The sequence below is a fragment of the Lepidochelys kempii genome, chromosome 24 (genome assembly GCF_965140265.1).
Source record: "Lepidochelys kempii isolate rLepKem1 chromosome 24, rLepKem1.hap2, whole genome shotgun sequence".
NCBI lineage: Eukaryota > Metazoa > Chordata > Testudines > Cheloniidae > Lepidochelys > Lepidochelys kempii.
The window spans coordinates 14,480,889-14,504,764 of record NC_133279.1 but is presented as its reverse complement, the minus strand read 5'-3'; the positions used below and the strand labels follow the sequence as shown (position 1 = coordinate 14,504,764).

Below are 23,876 nucleotides of genomic sequence, written 5' to 3'. Positions count from 1 at the left end.
TAGGGCGTATTCCCCGCCAAACAAGCTTCAGCTTTTCCTGGCCCGGTGACAAGGGAAGGCGGGGCTGGTAGGGATTTAAGGGTGATGAATTTCTCTGCCAGTAAACCGTCGGCTCCCCGCCAAGCTGTGCCACCCAGCCTCGAGCAGCCAGGAGGCCAGGCCACCAAGCCGCCTGCCCACCCGAGACATGGTCCTGCTGGCCACGGCGATGCTGCTGCTGGCTTCAGGTGAAAGGGGGCTGGAGGGCGAGTGTTTCTCTGTGTGTGTGCGGGGCGGAGGCTGTGCATTTGTGGGTGCGGGTGTGAGTGTGGGTGACTGGGCGAGCGTCCGTGTGCATGAGGGGGTGTGTGTGAGCGTCTGTAGATGGCACAGGCAAGTGTGTAAGTGTCCGTGTTTGAGGGCAGGTGTCAGCACGTGCAGGGATGTGTGTGTGTCTCTGTGTGTGCACATGTGCGTACACATGAGTAAAGTAACTGTGTGTGTTTGTGCATGAGGACGGAAGAATCCCGTGCACCGCTACAGACTAGGGGCCGAATGGCTCGGCAGACGTTCTGCGGAAAAGGACCTAGGGGTGACAGTGGACGAGAAGCTGGATAGGAGTCAGCAGTGTGCCCTTGTTGCCAAGAAGACCAATGGCATTTTGGGATGTATAAGTAGGGGCATTGCCAGCAGATCGAGGGACGTGATCGTTCCCCTCTATTCGACATTGGTGAGGCCTCATCTGGAGTACTGTGTCCAGTTTTGGGCCCCACACTACAAGAAGGATGTGGACAAATTGGAGAGAGTCCAGGGAAGGGCAACAAAAATGATTAGGGGTCTGGAACACATGAGTTATGAGGAGAGGCTGAGGGAGCTGGGATTGTTTAGTCTGCGGAAGAGAAGAATGAGGGGGGATTTGATAGCTGCTTTCAACTACCTGAAAGGGGGTTCCAAAGAGGATGGCTCTAGACTGTTCTCAATGGTAGCAGATGACAGAACAAGGAGTAATGGTCTCAAGTTGCAGTGGGGGAGGTTTAGGTTGGATATTAGGAAAAACTTTTTCACTAGGAGGGTGGTGAGGTGGTAACTGGAATGCGTTACCTAGGGAGGTGGTGGAATCTCCTTCCCTAGAAGTTTTTAAGGTCAGGCTTGACAAAGCCCTGGCTGGGATGATTTAATTGGGGATGGGTCCTGCTTTTGAGCAGGGGGTTGGACTAGATACCTCCTGAGGTCCCTTCCAACCCTGATCTTCTATGATTCTGTGAGTGTTTCTGTGTCTGTGTGTGTAGCCACAGGGCTGTGTGTACATGTTAAAAGTCTACACATGCGTGCGGGGGGCATGTGCACATGCATGTGTGTGTTCCTGGGTGTGTGCATGCGAGTGTTTGTGCATTACTGCCTATGTGTGTTACTGTGTGTGTGTGCTACGGTATATGCATGTGTGTGTTGCTGTGTGTGTGCGTGTGTGTGTCGCTGTGTGTGTGTGTGCGTTACTGTATGTGCGTGTGTGTTACCGTGCGTGTGTTACTGCCTGTGCGTGCGTGCGTGTGTGTATGCCAGGGTGTCTGTCTGTCTGTCTGTGAGCCATGGCAGGAGGCCCCACCATCGCCGAGCACCCAGTGGGTGACCCGGGGCGGTAGCAGAGTGGAGCTAGGAGGGACAGCTCGGGGGCTGGCTCTGGGGGAAGCATGGGGGGGTCAGACACCAGGGGATGGCTGGGCAAGGATGATTAATGGCTCAGGAAGAATGTTTGTGCACCCCCAACGTACTCCCCCCGCCCCACCCCACCGCCTGTGCTCCCCACCCCACATACTCCCCCACCCCATCCCCTGTGATCCCACCCCATGTACTCCCCTGCCCCACCCCCTGAGCTCCCCACCCCACATACTCCCCTGCCCCACCCACCCCCTGACCTCCCCACCCCACGTAATTCCCCACACCACACCACCCCACATACTCCCCCACCCCATCCCCTGTGATCCCACCCCATGTACTCCCCTGCCCCACCCCCTGAGCTCCCCACCCCACATACTCCCCTGCCCCACCCCACGTAATTCCCCACACCACCCCACCCCACATACTCCCCCACCCCATCCCCTGTGATCCCACCCCATGTACTCCCCTGCCCCACCCTCTGAGCTCCCCACCCCACATACTGCCCTGCCCCACCCACCCCCTGACCTGCCCACTCCACATAATTCCCCACACCACCCCACATACTCCCCCACCCCATCCCCTGTGATCCCACCCCATGTACTCCCCTGCCCCACCCTCTGAGCTCCCCACCCCACATACTGCCCTGCGCCACCCACCCCCTGACCTCCCCACTCCACGTAATTCCCCACACCACACCACCCCACATACTTCCCCACCCCATCCCCTGTGATCCCACTCCATGTATTCCCCTGCCCCACCCCCTGTGATCCTCACCTCATGTACTCCCCCATCCCACGTATTCCCTCACCCCACCCCCCTGAGCTCCCCACCCCATGTACTCCCCTGCACCACCCCCTATGCTCCCCACATCCCCTGCCCTCAAGCCTACGCTGCCATGAGCAGGAGTCTCCACCAACCGTTTAAAATGGTCCGCACATGTCCGTACATCTTCAAACAATGTCCCCCAATCCCTGAACCCCTACACGTCCCCATACATCCCCCGTGATCCCAGCTCCCCCCATCCCTCTGCCCTCTCCCCCTGCAGCATTCCAGGTCCTGGCCCAGCCCCAGGGACCCCTGCCTGGCTCAGCAGCGGCTCCTAGGAGAAGGCGCGGACAGGGGGGTCTCCACACGCTGCCCCCGCCCCGAGCGCCAACTCCGCAGCTCCCATTGGCCTGGAACGGGGAACCGCGGACAATGGGAGTTGCAGGGGCAGTGACTGCAGGCAGAACCAGCATGCAAAGCCGCCTGGCCACCCCTGAGCCTAGGAGACGCTGCCAGACATGCTACCGCTTCCAGGAGCCACCCATGGTTAAGCGCCCTCCGGCCAGAGTCTTCACCCTGAGCCCCCTCCCACAGCCCAATCCCCTGCCCCGGGCTCAGCCTGGAGCCCCCTTTTGCACCCCAACCCCTTGCCCCAGGATCACCCCGGAGCCCCCTCCCATGCTCCGAACCCCTCAGACCCACTCCCCAACCCAGAGCCTGCACCCCCTACCGCACCCCAATCCCCTGCCCCAGCCTGGTGAAAGTGAGTGAGGATGGGGGAGATCGAGTGACGGAAGGAGGGGGGCTGGAATGAGTGGGCGCAGGGCCTTGGAGAAAGGACGGGGCAGGTGCATGGCCTGGGGAAGGGGCGGGACAGGGGAAGGGCAAGGGTGTTTGGGTTGGTGCAATTAGACAGTTGGCAACCCTAGCTCGGACACGGACAATTCCCCCCATACACACACACTTTAGTGGCTGCTGAGGACGAGCGGATCATTGGGGGAGATTCCTGTGACCGGCAACAGCAAGGCTACCAGGTGGCCCTGATGGGCTCCGCCAACATCGTGCGCTGTGGGGGGGTGTTGATCGACCCCGGCTGGGTGCTGACGGCCGCCCACTGCAACACTGCAAGGTAAGTAGCCCAGGGCCAGGAGAGGGGACGCAGAGAGTGGGGGCCCGTCGGTTAGAGCTTGAGCCGGGTGCTCAGGACACCCAGCTTCCATTCCCTGCTTGACGCCGACTTCCCTTGGGCAGATCACTGAGCCGGCCTGTGCCTCAGTTTCCCCCATCTGGACAATGGGGATAACAGCCCTGCCCTGCTTCACAGGGGGGCTGATGAGGGGAAAGAGGCCTAGAAGCTATGGAAATGGGAGCTGTATAAGGACCCTAGCTAGCTCTGCTGGATGTGTGAGGTGGGAGATTCAGAACACGTTTTGCCATACATGTAGTAAGAAAGGTGAGAAGGTTCTCACTCCCCTTGATAAGGATGGGAGAGGTCCTAGTGACCTTTACAACATGCATATGGTTAAGGCATTGCCATGTACTTTGTGGCATCTAACCAAGTTTTTCAGTGTGCCCTTGTTGCCAAGAAGGCTCACTGGACTGTATAAATAGGGGCATTGCCAGCAGATTGAGGGACGTGATCATTCCCCTCTATTGAGCATTGGTGTGGCCACATCTGGAGTACTGTGTCCAGTTTTGGGCCCCACACTACAAGAAGGATGTGGAAAAATTGGAAAGAGTCCAGTGAGCACATGACTTATGAGGAGAGGCTGAGGGAACTGGGATTGTTTAGTCTGCAGAAGAGAAGAATGAGGGGGGATTTGATAGCTGCTTCCAACTACCTGAAATGGGGTTCCAAAGAGGATGGATCTAGACTGTTCTCAGTGGTAGCAGATGACAGAACAAGGAGTAATGGTCTCAAGTTGCAGTGGGGGAGGTTTAGGTTGGATATTAGGAAAAACTTTTTCACTCGGAGGGTGGTGAAGCACTGGAATGGATTCCCTAGGGAGGTGATGGAATCTCCTTCCTTTGAGGTTTTTAAGGTCAGGATTGACAAAGCCCTGGCTGGGATGATTTAGTTGGTGTTGGTCCTACTTTGAGCAGGGGGTTGGACTAGATACCACCTGAGGTCCCTTCCAGCCCTGAGATTCTATGATTCCATGATCCTTCTCCTGCTCTCTGTTGGGGCCTTGGTTTTGTAGAGTATAAGAGCTTCCAGGCAGGGCCTGTCTCTGGCTGTGTCTGGGCAGCGCCCAGCACAACGAGGCCCTGATCCCACCTGGGGCAGAGACTGTCCCTGACTGTGTGTCTGAGCAATGCCCAGCAAAATGGGGCCCTGAACTGTATAAGGTACTTGGAAATGTGAACTAGATCCTCAGATGGGATAAATTGGCTCTAGTGGGGTTACAACCAATTGACACCAGCTGGGGTTCAGGCCCAGCGTTGCTATTTTATCACTAGTCCCCCAGTAGTTAGTGGCGCTTTTCTCCAAGTCTCAGCCCCTGGAGTCCAGGGACTATGAGAGTATCTCAGCTTCCATTATAATAAGAAAAGTAAGTTTCCACCTTCCTAGTTGGGGAGAAAAGCTGGAAAATTTGAGAAATCTAAAGAGTCTGAAACCAGATGGTAAATTTAAACAAATAATAACAATCTGCGCTCCTTGCTGTATTTGATCTGTAGTTTTAAAAATTTACAAGTAATTTCCTGATTTTTAAGCCAATCTCGTGATTTTGGGGGGCTGGACTCACGACTTTGGAATGTGTGGGGCTGGCAGTTCTGGAAGCAGAAGGGAAATTTCTCCCTCGATATCGGTTTTGATGCCTTGAAATACAGCTGAGCAAAGAATCGATTTTTCGGTCCACTGGCAATGCTGAAAAATCAGGGGGAAATTGTGTGGGGTTGACATTTTTCACAATGTACAGCAAATTGAAAAGTATAACAACACTTTTTTGTTTGGGGCGGGATGGAACGTTTTGTTTGACCTGAAATGAAAGATTTCATTCTGACACTGAGCGTTTTTTAATGTTTTTTCAAAATCAAATGAAGGGAAATTTTGAATCAAAATTTCCAACTGTCGACAAGAAACATTTTGGATTTTCTCATATTTTGGTTTTAAATGAACAATTTGGAAACCGACACGAATTCGTAAAATAGTCAGTGTTGCCGAATTTGGATTTTTCACCAGAAAAAAAGGTCTGGCTGAAAAATATTGCCTAGCTCCAGTCACAATAAATGTCATTTCTAGCATATTACCAACCCTGATTTCCCCAACATTTAAGCCCTTTACTATACCTGCAAAACACTATAATGAAGATCTGGAGTTAGGCTGGGATTTGAAAGCCAGCCACTAGATTTTGATGGCCAGTTCCCATTTATTTGACTGGGAATTGGACATCCCAATGCATTAAATGGCTTTGAAGTTATCAGCCAGCATTCGTAGTTTGCATCATTATGGCTAGAAACAATAGGCCAGAGATGGGCAAACTATGGCCACATCCGGCCAGCGTGACCCTCCTGCCTGGCCCCTGAGCTCCTGGCCCGGGAGGCTCACCCCCGGCCCCTTCCCTGCTATTCTCCCTCCCCGGCAGCCTCAGCTGACTGCCCCACCAGCGCAATGCTCTGGGCATGGGGGCTGCAGAGCCGTGGCCTGACCCAGTGCTCTGTGCTGCGCGGAGGGTGGCTGGCTCCAGCCGGGCGGCATGACTGTAGTGCCGGCAGCCACTGGTCCTCCAGGCAGCGCGGTAAGGGGGCAGGGAGCGGGGGGGTTGGATAGAGGGCTGGGGAGTTCGGGGTGGTGGTCAGGGGGCAGGGGTGTGGATAGGGGGCAGGGCAGTCAGAGGGCAGGGAACAGGGAGGTTGAATGCGGGCAAGGGTCCCAGGGGGGCAGTCAGGAAGGAGAGGAGGGGTTGGATGGGGCGGCAGGGGCCAGTCAGGGGCAGGGGTTCCGGGGGGGGCAGCCAGGGGACAAGGAGAAGGGGTGGTTGGATGGGGCAGGGGTCCTGGGGGAGCAGTCAGGAAGGGGGGGTGGTGGATGGAGCGATGGGGGAGGCAGTCAGGGGCAGAGGTTCCGGGGGCAGTCAGAGGACAGAGAGAAGGGGTGGTTGGATGGGGCAGGGGTCCCGTGGGGGGGCAGTCAGGAATGAGAGGAGGGGTTGATGGGGTGGCAGGGGGCAGTCAGGGGTGGGGGGTCCAGGGGCGGTCAGGGGACAGGGAGCAGGGAGGGTGGATGGGGCAAGGGTCCCAGGGGCCCACCAGGGGACAGGGAACAGAGGGAGTTGGATGGGGTAGGAGTCCCAGGGGGGCTGTCAGGGGGCGAGAATCGGAGGAGTCGGATAGGCGTCAGGGCCTGGGCCGCGCCTGGCTGTTTGGGAGGCACAGCCTCCCCTAACTGGCCCTCCATACAATTTTGGAAACCCGATGTGGCTCTCAGGCCAAAACGTTTGCCCGCCCGTGCAGTAGGCCACGCGGCATCCTCTTCTGGTGGAATGATTTATTGTCTATAACAAATCGGGGATGAGAGTTGAATCCCACGTCCTATTTTAGTTCTATTTTGACTAGACTCGGGCAACTCTTTTGACTAAACCCTTTTTTTAATTTTGGTGAACAATGCAGATATTTTTCAGCTAAAAATGCAGATTTCATTAATTCATGTTGATTTCACCCAATTGCTTCAGGGGAAAAAAATCCTAAAAGATAAAAATTCAGGAAAAAAAATCTAAATATTGCATTCTGACATTTTTGAAATGACACGTTTTAATTTTTCAATTCGAAAGGACTTCTTTGTTCAGCAATTTCCTGCAGGATTTTTTTTTTTAATTAAAAATGTCGCGAAAGGATTGAAATGAAATATTTTGTTTCAGGACAAATGAAACATTGTGTTTGGCCTGTGCTTAATTTTTTTAGCTTTTGGATTCTCTGGGAATTTAGAAAAAAGTCATTTTCGGTTCAATAATTTTTTTTCCGCTTATTCAGAATTGCCAGTGAACGACAGATCCTTTCTTTGCCCAGCTCGTCTAATGATTTTGGGGCCTGACTTGCGATTTTTGAATGCTTCGGGCTGATGACTGGGAGAATTTCTCCTCGTGGAGAAGCTTGTGTATACTTGCAGTGTTTGTACTCTGTTCAAGGGGGAAAGAGAAATGCAATATGTCAGCATGGGTGGTGGGTGAACCACAGACTTGGGGAGGCTAGCCCCCAGCTCAGTCCACCCCTTCTGCCCGAGGCCCACCCCTCTGCCCCCACTGAAGTCCAGAGCCCCTCCTTCCCCCTCCCCCAGCTCCGGGCCGCTCAAATGCCTCCAGCCCCAGAATGCCAGGCAGGCGGGCAGCATGCGGCCCTCAGCCCCCAAGCACCAGGCAGGTGAGCAGCATGTGGCCCCCAGCCCCCAAGCGCCAGGCAGGTGGGCAGCACGCAGCCCCCAGCCCTGGAGTGCCAGGTGGGCAGCGTTGCCCCTAGGACCCCCAGCCCTGGAGAGCTGGGTGTCGGGGCCCCAGCCCCAATGCCCCCAACCCTCCCCCAGCACAGGGCAGGTAGCCACAACACCGGCAGCCACAGCACCCCCAGCCCTGCAGCTCCGGCAACGCAGCCCCCAGCCCTGCAGCACCAGGAGCCGTGGCCCTAGCACACAGGGCCCCCCCAGCGCTGCGAAGCCCCAGCCACTCCAAGTCCCAGCTCCAGGCCGGCTGCCCTAGCCCCAGCCCCAGCCCCAGGGCTCTTCCTGGAAGAGGAGCAGCCTGCCTGGGCTGGGGCCAAGGGGGAAGCAGCAAGCATGGGCGGGTGTCCTCAGGGCAGAGCATGGGCAGGGCCATGCAGGGCTGTTTGGGGAGGCCCAGCTTTGCCCAGTCTATGATACGCACCACCCATGTATGTCAGAAAAATTATGTGTTGCAAATGATTTGCTCAGCTCTAGAAAGGAATCACGTCAAACAAAAATATTACATAGGCAATGTCCCTTTTATGCCTTTCTCTCCATTCTCAATTCATTTTCAAATCCCTCGCGTGCGTGTATCTCCCTTTGCTCCACAGTTCATTTTACAAGAGGCACTGGTTTAACTACAGTTGTGTTTTTAAATCAATTTAGTTAAATGGATACAAACTCCTGTCTAGAGCTGGTTAGAAACAGAGAGTTTGATTCTGCAGCAAATTCAGAAATTGTGAGTTATTTTTCCTGAACTGGATCAAAAAAGTGACATTTCTAAATTTTCCATAGAACAAAAATTCTGAAGAATTTAGGTTTGGAACTGTCAGACTGTTTCATTTTGAGAATGTCAAATTGCCTTGTTGAAATAAGGTAATAAATGTTCGATTTCAATAATGTCCACTCATTTCATTTTGATTTTTATAATATAATATAATATAATATAATATAATATAATCAAAATGCATTGAAATGATAAATTCAAAATCAAACATTTCATAGGATTGTCAAAATGAAACAAGAAAATCACGTCAAAAATGTTGGCATCAGAGTTTTGTTGCGAGATTTTTTGACCACAGAGATTTCCCTTGGAAAAGTTTCCTTCTTAGAACACACATGTTAATCCAGCCTATGCCAGGTCCCACATCTATGAACAAAGAATCTAGGTCACAATTCCAAGCCAGGGGGCTGTACCCTGGAAAGCAGTGACCCTGGGAAGGACACAGGAGTCCTGGTGGAATCAACCACCCATGAGCTGTGGCAATGCTGTGGCTGACAGTGAGCATGACCCTGGGCGGGAGAACCGGACGAATGGCAAGTAGGAGCCAGGAGGTGGGGCCCTCTCTGGACAAGACATTAGGGAGACCGTGGCTGGAGACTACACCTGGCTCGGGGGCGGGGATGGGGCACTCATGAAACAGGATGTCACACAGGTGCTGACCCAGCGCTGGAGCATCCACGGGAAAAAATAGTGGGTGCTCAGCGGCCCCCCACAATCAGCTCCTCCCCTTCCCCCTCCCTGCAGCACTTCCTGCCTGCTGGCAGCCCCACCAATCAGCTCCTCCTCCTCCCTCCCAGTGCCTCCCATCCACAGCAATCAGCTGTTCAGCGGTATGCAGGAGGCACGGGGGTGGAGGGGAAGGAGTGAGGGCAGGGTGCACTCAGGGGAGGGGGCAGAACAGGGCAGAGCTGGGGTGGGAAGCGGCGGGGTGGGGGTTTGGGGGAAAGGGTGGAGTGGGGGCAGGGCCTGGGGCAGAGCAGGGGTCGAGCAACCCCCGGCAACTCATAAAGATGGTGCCTATGGGATGTCAGGAGATCAGGGAGGGGTCAGAGAAGAGCAACAGGAACAATCTAAGGGATGAAAAAATTGCCTTACAGCCAGATACTGAAGCTCGATCTATTGAGTTTCTCCCAGAGACAGCAAAGACTTGATCCTGGTCTATCAGCACCTCCAATGGGACGAGATTTCAGAGGGTCAAGGTTTCTGTAACCCAGCAGACAAAGGCAGGCAGAGCAAGATCTGATGGCTGGGAGATGAAACCCAACAAATCCCAGGGACAAATTGAATTATTCCAAGTCTACTCATAGTGCACACCCCAGCCTGAAGTTGCACTAGTTGAAGTAAATCACCCCAAAAAGAGTTTAACTGGTGCAAATTTCTAATGCAGCTCTGCTGAGACTGGCTTAATAAGGCATTCATTTTTACCAGTGAAGGTAATTAACCACTGGGACAATTTACCATGGGTCGTGGTGGATTCTCCATCACTGCTAACTTTTAAATCAAGAGTGGATGTGTTTCCAGGAATTATTTTGGAGCAGTTCTCTGGTCTGTGTGACACAGGAGGGAGACCAGATGATCCCTTCTGGTCTTGGAATCTACGAATTAATTCCTCCAAAAATTCACTTTAATTTAGTGATTTACCAACGCAAAAGAGCTCCCGGTTGTGGGATACACACACAGGACAGGCCTAATTCACCAGAAGCACAATGCTAACTTTGCTTAGAGCAGAAGAAGAATCACAAAGACAAATTTTTCTGGAGAAATATTTTTTGGACAGTGAATAATTGATTTGGGGGAAAATGGAGTCTTGGTTGCCCTTAAATTACTTGTGAATTGAACACAAATTCAGTGAATAGATTTGGCCTAAACTTTTTTTAGGGGGGACTTAGGTGCCATCCCCAAAATGACCAGTGGAGGTGATATAACCTTTAGCCCATGGGTTAGGGCACTCACCTTGGATGTGGACCACCTGTGTTCAATTCCCCTTTGCTAGATGGGAAGAAGGGATCTGAGTTTGGGTTTCCCACACTGCAGAAGAGTGTGCAAACCACTGGGCTAAGGTGTGTAAGGGAGGCTGGGTAAACGGTTATAAAACGTCAGTTTTGAACCTATCAGAATGCTCCTTCCCAAAGAACCAAATTTCATCAAAATTGACACATCTGCTTTTGAGGAATCAGCATTTTCCAACTGAGAAATGCCCTGTTGCAAAGTTTCACATCATAATTCATAGTTTTCAAAACCAGCAGTCACTGTTCTGCCCATCCAACCCGATCTCCTGCCTAGCCCAGGCCAGAGAACCTCCCCCAAGGATTCCTGCACGCAGCCCAAGCTCCCTCTTGCTTGTGTGCCCTTAACGCCATCCCTTCACAGATTTCAAGCCCATATCTGGTGGCTGAGCTAGAGCAGAGCTTTGAGAGAAAGGCGCCCAATCTTGACGGAAAGCTTCTGAATGACAAAGAATTGGCCCCGCCCCCACTTCTGGGGCAGTTGTTCCAAGGATCAATCTTGGGGAGAGCTGCGTTCGAGGCCTTGCTCTGCTACAGACTTCCTGGGTGACTTTAGGCAAGTCATTTAGCCTCCGTATGCTTCGGTTTCCCCATCTGTGCGACAGGGAGAATAGTCCTCACAGCTAAAGAGGCAGGTTTTCCAAAGGGTGCCCAGAAATTTATACCCATCGAAACAGGCGATACAAAACCCACAGCACCGAGTCGCCGGCTCAGGTGATTTGGACTGCGGGGCTAAGAACTGCAGTGTGGGTGTTTGGATCCGGGTTCTGAGACCCTCCCTTTCTTGGGGTCTCGAAGCCTGGGCTCCAGCCTGAGCCCAGACCTCTACACTGCAATTTTGCAGCCTCATGACCCCAGGTCACAGCATAGACGCACCATAACTACCTTTGCCCAGCCCAGCCTTTGCCTTTCCCTCCGAAATCAGTCCCTCTACCTTCTAGATCATTTCCCGGCCTCTTGGCTAGAACACCCTGCGTCTCTCAGCCTCAGTACCTCGCTGGGCAGCAGTTAAGCACTGAAATACCTTGAGGGAGCTGGGGCTCAGCACCTAGCCCCGAATGTGCTTCCCCTAGCAGAACGCAGCCATGCAGCGTCTCGGTGTGTCTTTGTGCAGCACCTGGCATAATGGGGCACCTGTAGGCAATAATAACATGAATAATCTGCAATAAGTATGCGGCCCAGAGTAGCAATGGCCTTTGCGTGTATTTTCGGCTGCAGTCCGATCAGTTGCAAATCTCTGTCTAATTTGCTGTCCGCCCCGCCCCCAGATTGCTTCTGCCCTGCTGTCTAATTCCCTTGATCTCAGCTCCCTGGACTCAGGGCTCTTTTAAACACCATTGAGTTTAGCACAGTAGCCTCCAAGGACAACGTCCACCTGACATTTCCCCCAACCTCTAGGCCATTAACACAACGGGGCAAGATCCCCAGCTGATGTCAATGGGCCGTAGCTCCACTGGAGTCAATGGGGCCAGATCCCGAGCTGGTGACAATCAACCGTAACTCCATTGGAGTGAATGGGGCCAGGCCCCCAGCACCTCTCTTCCTTCCCCAACAAATCTCTGCTCCGTGGCTCAAGGCCTGGATCTGCCATTACCCACACAGCTGTCGATTTGAAAACTGCCTTCACTCCCCTGAATTGCACAAAGCTGATGCTGAGCGGGGGCGTGAGATGCAGACAGAACCGCCCTGTGTAGGTGTATCTCTGTAGCCTTGGGCGGGAAGGGCTGGAAATCCAGAGGGTTGGAATGGCACAAATGCAGGCAGGGAAAAGATTGTCCCTTGCTTTCAGATGTCTGCCTCACTGCAAAGCCAGCAGTGTCCTCACCTCAAAGCCCTGAGAAAAAGCAACAGGTTAGCATGAAAAGCCCTGAGACTGGCTTTTTATGCCAAGAAATGAGATTGGCATCAGAAAACCATAAGACTGATTTAAAAATCATGAGATTACAGTGAGCTGGGGTTACAATTATTAAACTGTGATTTTAAAAAAAAACACACCATGAGACTGGCAGAAAAGAGGTCCTGAGACAGGCATCAAAAAAACCCACAAGATTGATTCAAAAATTCTGAGATTGGCAAGAAAAATCACGAGATTATCACTGGCAGTGGGGAACCTGTTTGTAACGGGGAATTTAGATCTTGAAGCATGAGCCCCTGGGGAAGGAAAGCCTTATGTGGTGCAGGAAGGTCAGACGTGGCCACTGGACTATGTTTGGCTGGCAGCCGACACGACATCTACAGATTCTGCAGGTTCATAACTTTCATTAAAAACAAAGGTAAATTTCTAGCCTTCGTGGCTGCAGAGTATAACTGTGGGTATAACTCATGTGGTGATGTCCTCATCTCAGTTGGGGTCTGTGCAGTGCCCAGCACAATCGGGTCAGCAAACACCCCTTGTCCTTTATCCATCTAATTGCATCACTTCAGTGTCAATAAAAAGAAAAGGAGTACTTGTGGCACCTTAGAGACTAACCAATTTATTTAAGCAAAAGCTTATGCTCAAATAAATCGGTTGGTCTCTAAGGTGCCACAAGTCCTCCTTTTCTTTTTGTGAATACAGACTAACACGGCTGCTACTCTGAAACCTTTCAGTGTCAATGTGATCTATTTAATAACCAATCCTTATGCTGGATGGAATGGGTGGGGGAGAGGGGATTGGGAGGTAAGTGCCTTTTGTTTTCAGTGCTTGAAAAATACTACAGCTCTCATGATGCACCGTGACTTGTGAGTTGCTGTAGTGCAGCATGGGAGATGTAGTCCAGACGTGGAGTCCAGTCCATAAAGGAAACTGCAGTTCCCATGAGTCACTGAGGCAGTATTTCCAAACTGACGTTTTGCTGTTTTTTAGATACAACTTGTTGGTTTGGTGGTGTTCTCTTTTTGATGTAATGTTAAAATTCTTCCAGAGAGCAGACACTTTTCACAGTAAATTTTGCACTGTCCAAAAAACAATTCTCCATCGAAAAACAGTTTCCCCAGAAAAATTTGGACCAGCCCTGATGGAGAAAAGGGAAAAAGGAAACAAAGAAAAAGGAAAAAAATGTGTATGTGAGGGGGGGAGGGAATGGTCCACAAAACTCCTAGATCCCATTCACCCTGTCGCCTTAAGTGGCAGAAAATCAGAGGAAACCCAAAATCCAAAAGTCTGATTTTATACCTCAGCCCATCATTAAACATGGAATTAGGCTTTTTCTTCTGAATAAATGCCATCTCCATAGTCTGCTCCCGGTGGCATCTGGGAAACAATTAAAGACCTTGTGTACCCAGCTGGATTTTCACACCTGCACATCTATGCCAACTGGCATGAGCGTTACTGACAGAAAGCGCCTGAGGACGGTGAATGCCAGCCAACAGTATCAGGGCAACACGGTGTACGTGAGGAATATATAAGAGCAACACAGGAATCGTTAGAGATGGAACAATGGGCCAGTCCAGGCCGGGATCCTCACCCACTCCTTGCTGCCCTGGATGCAGACTGGTATCCACCATCCTTCCCTGCCCACCCCCCCCCGAATCAGACCCATGCACCCATCTGGCCCAGTCTCCCCTCCCACGTCAGGTCTGTCTAGCTCAGTGTCCCCCATCCCAGATCAGATACAGAGGCTCATCGAACTGGGTGTCCCCCAGCCCAGAACAGATCTATGAGCTCATAAAACAGAGATGGTTCAGAGAAGACCCATGAGAATGATTAAAGGTTAGAAAACCTGCCTTAGAGTGAGAGAATCCAGGATCTCCATCTAGCAGAACAGAAGAACGGCCACACAGGGTCAGACCAAAGGTCCATCTAGCCCAGTATCCTGTCTTCTGACAGTGGCCAATGCCAGGTGCCCCAGAGGGAATGAACAGAACAGGTAATCATCAAGTGATCCATCCCGTCATCCATTCCCAGCTTCAGAGGCTAGGGACACCATCTCTTCCCATCCAGACTAGTAGCCATTGATGGACCCGTCCTCCAGGAATTTATTGATTTCTTTTTCGAACCCTCTAATGGTCTTGGCCTTCACAACATCCTCTAGCAAGAAGTTCCACAAATTGACTATGCGTTGTGTGAAGAAATATTTCCTTTTATTTGTTTTAAACCTGCTGCCTATTAATTTCATTTGGTGACCCCTAGTTCTTGTGTTCTGAGAAGGAGTAAATAACACTTCCTTATTTATTTTCTCCACACCAGTCATGATTTTATAGATCTCTATCATATCCCCCCTTAGTCGTCTCTTTTCCAAGTTGAAAAGTCCCAGTCTTATTAATCTCTCTTCATATGGAAGCCATTCCATACCCCTAATAATTTTTGTTGCCCTTTTCTGGACCTTTTCCAATTCCAATAGATCTTTTTTTAGATGGGGTGACCACATCTGCATGTGGTATGCAATGTGTGGGCGTACCATGGATTTATATAGAGGCAATATGAGATTTTCTGTCTTATTATCTCTCCCTTTCTTAATGATTCCCAACATTCTGTTTGCTTTTGAGTGGACGATTTCAGAGAACTATCCACAATGACTCCAAGATCTCTTTCTTGAGTGGTAACAGCTAATTTAGATCCCATCATTTTACATGTATGGTTGGGATTGTGTTTTCTAGTGTGCATTACTTTGCATTTATCAACGTTGAATTTCATCTGCCTTAACAAAGCTTAACAAAGAGAAGGGTCATGGGTGATGTGATCCCCGTCTGTAAGCACCTACGTGAGGAACAAATATTTGCTAATGGGCTCGTCAGTCTCACAGAGGTAGGTCTAACACCACCCAGCGGCTAGAAGCTGAAGCTAGACAAATTCAGATGGGAAATAAGGCATAATTAACCATGAGAACAATTTATCAAGGGTCATGGTGGGTTCTCAATCACTGAAAGATTTTAAATCAACACTGGCTGTTTCTCTAAAAGAACTGCTTTGGGAATTAGTTTTGGGGCAGGTTTCTGGCCTGAGCTCTGCAGGGCCTGAGACAAGATGATCACAGTGGACCATTCCAGCCTTGGAATCTATGTCTCTATGAATCTAGCTTAGATGCATGGCCCGTCTAGCCTGGTGTACTCCCGCCCCCCACTTCTAGGGTTGCCACCTGGCCGGTTTTCAACCGTCCTGGCCGGTTTTGCGGCGCAACCTGGAACACGTTGGAGCGCTTGCCGATTCACACCCCTGTATTCCAGCTTGTGGTGTCACATGAGGATAAGGGAAGGAAAATGATAACATCAAAATACATATATTGTGGGCGGCGTTTTGTTGGTTGGTTGTTTGTTAGCCCAGCGTCCCCCATCTCCTCACCCCATTTCAGACACAGGGGGCCACCCAGCCAGGTATCTCCCAGCCTTCAACCCATATCAGATCCATGGTCCAGCCAGCCTGCCCTCCTGCATCTTTGGGCTTGGCAGAATTTGGCTTTTATTTTTTGATCATTTTGAAGGGCAATATTGACGCTTCTTTGTACTTTTTTTTATTGTTTTAAATTTTCACAGTTGTGCAAAATGATACATTTCCAGCATCTTTTCCCCCCTGTTCTTAGTTATTTAAATTTTCATCATCGCAGGGGGCAAACAACTGGGAGGGATCACATGATTATTTAACGGCAGTAGATGTGGGGAGTCAAAAAGTTAACGCTTTGTAGACGGTAAAACACAAATTGCCAGCATCGCGTGGCAAATCGGACAAAACAAAGAGCCTGAAATCCAAAGGGCTTGAGCCACATTTTCCTTACTTTGCCTTTCGCTACGTTTTGGTCATCATCCATGGAAACATTTTCCCCACGGTCTGTGTGTGTGCAGTGCAATCGACACTGATTAATAAAAATCATATCCTTCCAAGCCTAGGCATATTGCATTTGAGGAATTCCACCATGTTTCCCCTTTGCCAGCTGTCCTGAAGCAGATCTCGGCTGGCTCTAATTTATTGGATTATAGAAAAGATGCAGTGCAGCAAGGTACAGGACAGGCCCAAGCAGATTTGCCAGGGAGGTTAAATTTTAGAATCTTGCCTCTTCTGGAAACGCTGCCCTGGTTTTAACTCAACTGTTCTTAGGTCCGTCTAGAGCAGTGGTCCCCAAACGGTGGGATGGGGCATGGAGGAACGTCCAGGGGGGCAGAGCGAGGCCCATGCCAGCCCCCACGGCCCCTCCCTCACCTGCAGCTGTGGCCCCGGCTCCATTCTGAGCCCTGTGGCCCTGCTTCCAGCTGCAGCTCAGCCCTTGGCCCCTGCTCCTGGCTGCAGCTTGGCCCCCACTCTCAGCCTCTGCTTGGCCACCGGCCCCCTGGTCTGCTTACATATCTGGGGTTTCAAATGAGTCATTTCTAGGTATGATACCGAGGATTTTTCATACCTGGCCCCAAGCTTCTTACAGCATCGCTCTTTCCCTGTCTGCATCTCCCAGGGAGAACAACAACAGATGGACAAAAGGGGAGTCTTTTTTCAATTTTAAAATGTTCTAGCCTTCCCATTGGCTCTTTTGGCTAGGTGCCCACTCACTTCCTTTTACCTGTGCATCGCAGTGAGACTTTTTAACCCTTTACAGGTAGAGCAATTAGGGAACAGCTACTAAGAAGGATTTTATAGCTACTGGCTGGCTGGGTGTCTCCCCCTTTCATTTATCACACCGGCTCTGCTCCCACCCACAGCCCCTAACCTGGTCATGACTCTGCTCCCAGCCTGGGGGGCATGGACACCAATTACTGGTAAGGGGAATGTGAGAGGAAATGTTTGGGCACCACTGGTCTAGATGAAATGGCGGGACACCCTGCTCCCCACAGTGTGGACACACGGAAACTGGTTTAACCCTCAATCAAATCAGCTCAGTAATTATTTACATCGGGCAGCTTTTCTTAGGCAGAGTAGACCTTAGTCACCAGATTGCTTGGGATGATAAATCTCACGTGGCGGCTTTGCTTTGCGGTCTGTCTCTGGTTGGAATCACCACCCAGCCATAACCAGCTGCTGGCGTCTCTGCTTAAAAGCATCCGACATAGAAAGGCAGAGGATTAGGAGACCTTGCAAAGGGAGCCGGGCTCATCCGCCCTTCCCCTCCCTCTGGAAGGGTGTGTACAGCTGGGGCTGGTGAGAAAATGGGTTGGTTTTTTTCCTCCACTGAAAGTGGAGGGGGAAAAAAATCATCTTTTTGCAAATTTTCCACAGGAAATTTTGAGGGCTTTTTGGCAAAAAATCCAAGATCTGAAATATTTCCATATGGAAAGTCACCGCAGTGCCTTATGGGAGATATAGTATGGGTGTCTCACATCTCTCCGCTTGTATTCTTCTCTATAGACTGGATTTCCTGGTCGGACTACATCTCCCATGATGCACCAAGTGTCTCCTCTAGTATTGGGTCAACTGACAAGTGTTAATATCGCACAGCCACAGTGTATCACAGGAGGTGTAGTTGGGCTGCAGTGTGCTCCCATTCTCTTCTATAGGCCGGGTTCCCTGATTGGTCTGCATCTCCCATGATGCAATGTGCTTTTAGGGTTAAATGTTGCACATCTGCAGAGCATCATGGGAGATGTAGTCCAGCTGGAGACCCTGGAAAGTAGAAGAGAATGGGGGGTGGCGGGGAGGACACAAGGTTCCCATGCTATAACTCTCATGAGGTGCAGTGGTGCCATTTCAGAATAAGACTATTTATCTACCTATCTATCTATAAATGGCCAAATTTTTGACAGTTTTTGGGCATTTTGTTTTTTGACAAAAATTGGCATTTTCAGTGGGAAATTTGTGTGAAATATTTTACTGAGCCAGAAATCCAAAATTCCCTCAAAAAAACATACATTTTAACTCACCCTAACAGTAGTATAAACCCAGCCGAGGACTCCAGAACAAATTCACAAAAGCAGTATACTAGATTGGCTCTTCTAGGATGAAAAGATATTGTTGGGAGCCTGGAAGAATCTCGTGGTTGATGGGGCTGAGATGAATTTCATAGCTTATAGTCCTTGATAGTCTATGTGCAAATGACTTCTGACTGTAATCAGTCTCTGCTTCAGTTTCCCCATCTGGGGTTAATGTCATTTGCTTCACTTTCTCACAGGGAGCTATGTTCATGCATGTGCGATGTTTGGAACATGCCCTCTATATTATAATTATATAATAATAATAATAATTATATTCCCGTATTCCATTAAGCGTAATTATCATGAACAGAGTTGGGTGAATAGCAAAAAATCGCTGAGCTGGGAAGAAATGAAGCATTAAAAACAGCTCTCTGTTGATCACTCTAAAGTACTTACTTGGCCCCCAGCACTGTGGCATCACAGTCATATTTATCTTGACAACAGCCCTCTGAACTAGGGCAGTGTAAAGATGGGGAAACTGAGACACAAAGAAGTTAAGTGACTTGCTCAAGGAGGGACTAGAACCTAGGTCTCTCAGACAGCATACTCTCACCATAACCTCAAGGCTAGCCATCTTCATTACTAAAATGGAGGTGCATGTGTTAGTCCTTTGTTGTGCATTTCACACACAGCATCACAGAAATGCATTCTGCAATATGTGCTATTCACTAGTCTCCCATTGTGAAGAGTTGCCAGCTCTTGGGGCTTGAAGGTTGTAGCTATAACCAACATTTTTCAGTTGAAAGGTAATTTTAGGTGGTAATTTTCATCAGATGTAATTTTTAAGCACTCTCATTTGCAGCTAAATTTCTCAGGTTTTGAATGAAAACCATACACTTGGACCAAAAATGATTTTCACAAAATGATTTTTTTGCACAGAAAATGGTTTTCAAAGACAGGCTTTTTAATGAAAACCAGTTTTAAAAAAAAAATGATTTTTTTTTTAACCAAAAGGGTATTTGAAAACAGAACAAACTAAAAAACCCTGTTAATTGTTTTTGCAACTGTTTTTCACCAAAAATGGGTTTTAAAATGTTTACCAAAAACATTTTTGGGAAAAGTGATTCCCTGCGCCCCTCCTCCCCACCCCCCGTACCACACACCAGAGAACTGCCCCAAAATAATTTCCAGAGCAAAGTTTTTAGAAAAATATCCAGTCTTGATTTTAAAATTCCCAACGATGATGAATCAACCACCAGACCCCTTGGTAAATTGTTCCACTGGTTAATCACTCGCACCATTAAAACTTTGTGCTTTATTTCCCATCTGAATTTATTTAGCTTCAACTTCCAGCCACTGGATTATGTTAGACCTTCCTCTGCTAGACTGGGGAGCCGATAATTAAATATTTATTCCATATCTAGGTATTTATACACTGGGATCAAGTCACCCCTTAACCTTCTCTTTGTTAAACTAACTAGATTGAGCTCTCACTATAAATCAGATTTTCTAATCCTTTAATCATTCTCCTGGCTCTTCTCTGAACCTTCTCCAATTGATCAAAATCCTTCTTGAATTGAGGACACAGGATTCCAGCTATGGTCACACCAGGGTCAAATATAAAGGTAAAATAACCCCTCTGCTCCTAGTCAAGATTCCCCTGTTTATGCCTCCCAGGATCACATTAGCTGTTTGGGCTGCAGCTCGTGTGCCGCCAATTACCCACCATGACCCCCAAATCTTTTTCAGAGTCACTGCTACCCAGGAGAGAGTCCCCAGCTATAGAAGGAGGAAAGGTGGGAAGAGGGAAGGTCCCAGGTGAGGTTTCAGCTATTTTTATCTTGCTCTCTGTGCCATGTCCCTGCTACAGACCCATCTCCATTCGCCTGGGGGAGTACAGCCTGAGGACCAGCGAGGGGACAGAGCAGTGCATCAAATCAACCCAGTCCTTCCCTCACCCCAACTACAACATCACCACGCACGACTACGACATCATGCTGCTGAAGCTGCAGAGCACTGCCAACCTCAACAACTACGTCAAAACCATCCGCCTGCCTGACAGATGCCCTGAACCCAACACGGAATGCCTGGTGTCCGGATGGGGCACGGTCCAGACCCTTAAAGGTACAGAAGCAATCTGCAATGGGGCGCTGGGGGGCAGAAGGGAGGTGGAGGGAATATGGGGTCCTGCAGGAACGAGGGCGAGCACCGCAGATGTTCTGCAGTGAGAGTTCTTTGAACACCCTTGCGATGGCCTTTCAGAGCTCTCTGGAGCTCCTCCGACGTACTATGGCAGCCATGCACTGGGTAGACACACCATTAAATAGGTGTTCCTGGCCAAGACAGATAGATAGATAGATAGATGTGTGTCATGATGGATGAATGGAAGTGTCTGAAGAGAGATGGATGGATGATAGGTATGCGTAAAGACAGGTGAATGTGTATAAGGGTGGATGGATATATAGATACTTTCTGAGGCACTTTGAATTCTGTGACAGTAACAAATTAGATGTTTCTGTGCCAACATTTTACCACAGTCTGGGGTCCTCCCTACCTAATATTCACTGCCATGTATCTACAATTTTTGTGACCATTTCCCATCTACTTTTCAACTGACTGGTCAAATTTTGAATGTTTAGAAATTCTGATGAGATTTTCAAATTTCAAAATTTTGACAAGATTTCCAAATTTCAGTTTTTCAATGTGACTAGCAGATTTCAATATTTCAATGAGATTTGCAAGGCAGTTTTGATCTTTTGACATGCTTGCCAAATTTCACCAAGATTTCACGTTTCAAAATCTCAACAAGATTCCAAAGTTTGAAATTGCAACGAGAGTCCAAATTTCCAAATGTTGATGCGCTCCCCAGACTTCAAAAAGTTGGCGAGATTTCCAAACTTTGAAATTTTGACATGATTTCCAAATTTCAAACGTTTGATGCATTTTTCATTTTCAATGAGACAACTGTGAAAAAAAACATTTGGAAACAACAACGTTTGCAATCCCCACTCTCCTTCTTCCCCTTTTGCCACCAACCCTAACCATGAAGGCTGGGATTTTGTGCACCTAACTCACCTAGGCTACTCTGAAATTCCACTCCCATAAGTTAGAATTTATCACACAGCCCTAGTTCTTTCTCAGATGAAGCTCCCCTTGGAACCAAAGTGCTGAGTGGTCACTGAGACACAGATGCTGCGTTACGTCTAGATGGGCGGAAGCATTTTCTCTCACCCTTTAACTCATCAGTGAACTTCTGGGGACTTTTTGTTCCAGTGCAGTACCCCAACGTTCTGCAGTGTGGGAAAGTCTACATCCAGCGCAACACGGACTGCGATAAATCTTACCCCGGGGCCGTCACCGAAAACATGCTATGTGCTGGTGTGAAGGAAGGAGGTGTGGATTCCTGCCAGGTAAGGGTGGGGTCAGTGTGGGGAAGGGGAAGATGACAGCAAACCCCCTAGGTCACCTTTGGGGAACTTTCCATCGGAACTGGAAATGCATCTCAACCGGATCACTAACGGATCCCGATCTCCTTTGTAAAGTTCTCTGAGATCTACTGATGGGGTGAGCTCAGTGGTCTTATCATTACCATGGAGATGGTTTCTCTGTCTCTCCCCACTTCCCCATCCTCCTTCCCCCATGCAGGGTGACTCTGGTGGCCCGCTGGTCTGCAATGGGAAACTCCAGGGCATCGTCTCGTGGGGATCACAGGTTTGCGCACCAAAAGGCAAGCCGGGCGTCTACACCAAAGTCTGCAGATTCACCAGCTGGATCCGGGGCACTATAAGGGAGAACTCCAGCAACCAAGCCTCCAACACCTGCTAGAAGCAAGCCACAGCTGCCACTGCCTCTTCCCCAGGGAACTGAGATTCCTGTAATAAACAGTGTGAAAAAACACCCGTGGCTCATTGCCTCCTTTGCACCTAGGACCGGATCTACCAGCCTCTGTCACTTTCTTGTCTACATCTGCTCTCTCTCTCCATCTGAGACAGAGCCCCTCTTTCCCCTCCCCATAGGAAGCCTTGCTGTCGATGCACCCAGGTGGGAGGTTGACAGAGGGGCTCGAACCCACGACCTCTGCATCTAAAATCCTGGGCCGCTGCCACCTGAGCTAAAAGAACCAGCTCTGTTCGAAGGCTTATCAACTTCCAGATGCATCCCAGCCCCCAGATGAGGGGGACAGAGCACCACACTGAGTGGGTGTGGCTTAAACACCGAGTGGGCGTGCCATACATAACCGCAGCAATGGCTTTAGCTAAATGATCTGGAAAAAGGGGTAAACAGCGAGGTGGCAAAGTTTGCAGACGATCCAAAATGACTCAAGCTAGTCCAAAGCAGACTGCGAAGAGTGGCAAAGGGATCTCACAAAACTGTGGGGTGACTGGGCAAAAAAAGGCAGATGAAATTCGACACTGATAAGGGCAAAGTAGTGCGTGTTGGAAAACATAATCCCAACTATCCATATAAAATGATTGGGTCTAAATTAGCCATTACCATGCAAGAAAGGGAGCTTGGAGTCATGGTGGATAGTTCTCTGAAAACGTCCACTCAATGTCCAGCAGCAGTTAAAAAAATCTAATAGAATGCAAGGGACGTGATCGTTCCCCTCTATTCGACATTGGTGAGGCCTCGTCTGGAGTACTGTGTCCAGTTTTGGGCCCCACACTACAAGAAGGATGTGGAAAAATTGGAGAGAGTCCAGCGGAGGGCAACAAAAATAATTAGGGGTCGAACACATGACTTATGAGGAGAGGCTGAGGGAACTGGGATTGTTTAGTCTTCAGAAGACAAGAATGAGGGGGGATTTGATAGCTGCTTTCAACTACCTGAGAGGTGGTTCCAAAGAGGATGGTTCTAGACTATTCTCAGTGGTAGAAGATGACAGGACAAGGAGCAATGGTCTCAAGTTGCAGTGGGGGAGGTTTAGGTTGGATATTAGGAAAAACTTTTTCACTAGGAGGGTGGTGAAACACTGGAATGCGTTACCTAGGGAGGTGGTGGAATCTCCTTCCTTTGAAGTTTTTAAGGTCAGGCTTGACAAAGCCCTGGCTGGGATGATTTAATTGGGGATTGGTCCTGCTTTGACCAGGGGGTTGGACTAGATGACCTCCTGAGGTCCCTTCCAACCCTGATATTCTATGATTCTATGAACCATTAGGAAAGGAATAGATAATAAGACAGAAAATATCATAATGCCTCTATATAAATCCATGGTATGCCCACACCTTGAATACTACGTATAGTTCTGGTTGCCCTATCTGAGAAAAGATATATTAGAATAGGACACAGTGAAGAGAAGAGCAATAAAAATGATGAGGGGGACGGAACAGCTTCCATCCGAGGAGAGATTTAAAAGACTGGGACTGTTCAACTTGGAAAAGAGACACCTACAGGGGGATATGGCAGAGCTTTATAAATTATGACGGGGATAGAGAAAGTAAATAAGGAAGTGTTATTTACCCCTTCTCAGTCCACAAGAATTAGAGGTCCTCCAATGACATTAATAGGCAGCAGGTTTAAAACA

The 23,876-nt window shown here is 49.5% G+C and overlaps 1 protein-coding gene and 1 non-coding gene across 2 annotated transcripts; both read left to right on the top strand.

Annotated features, from left to right (window-relative positions):
* Positions 1-187: 187 nt before the first annotated feature.
* Positions 188-22,177, top strand: LOC140902941 (trypsin-like). The gene is made up of 5 exons (XM_073323523.1): positions 188-227; positions 3,370-3,529; positions 20,223-20,476; positions 21,626-21,762; positions 21,998-22,177. Exons 1-5 carry the CDS (start codon positions 188-190, stop codon positions 22,175-22,177), a joined length of 771 nt encoding a protein of 256 aa, XP_073179624.1.
* LOC140903018 (U6atac minor spliceosomal RNA) lies at positions 3,840-3,967 on the top strand. The gene has a single exon (XR_012156145.1). It is a non-coding gene; the product is annotated as a U6atac minor spliceosomal RNA (small nuclear RNA).
* Positions 22,178-23,876: the final 1,699 nt, after the last annotated feature.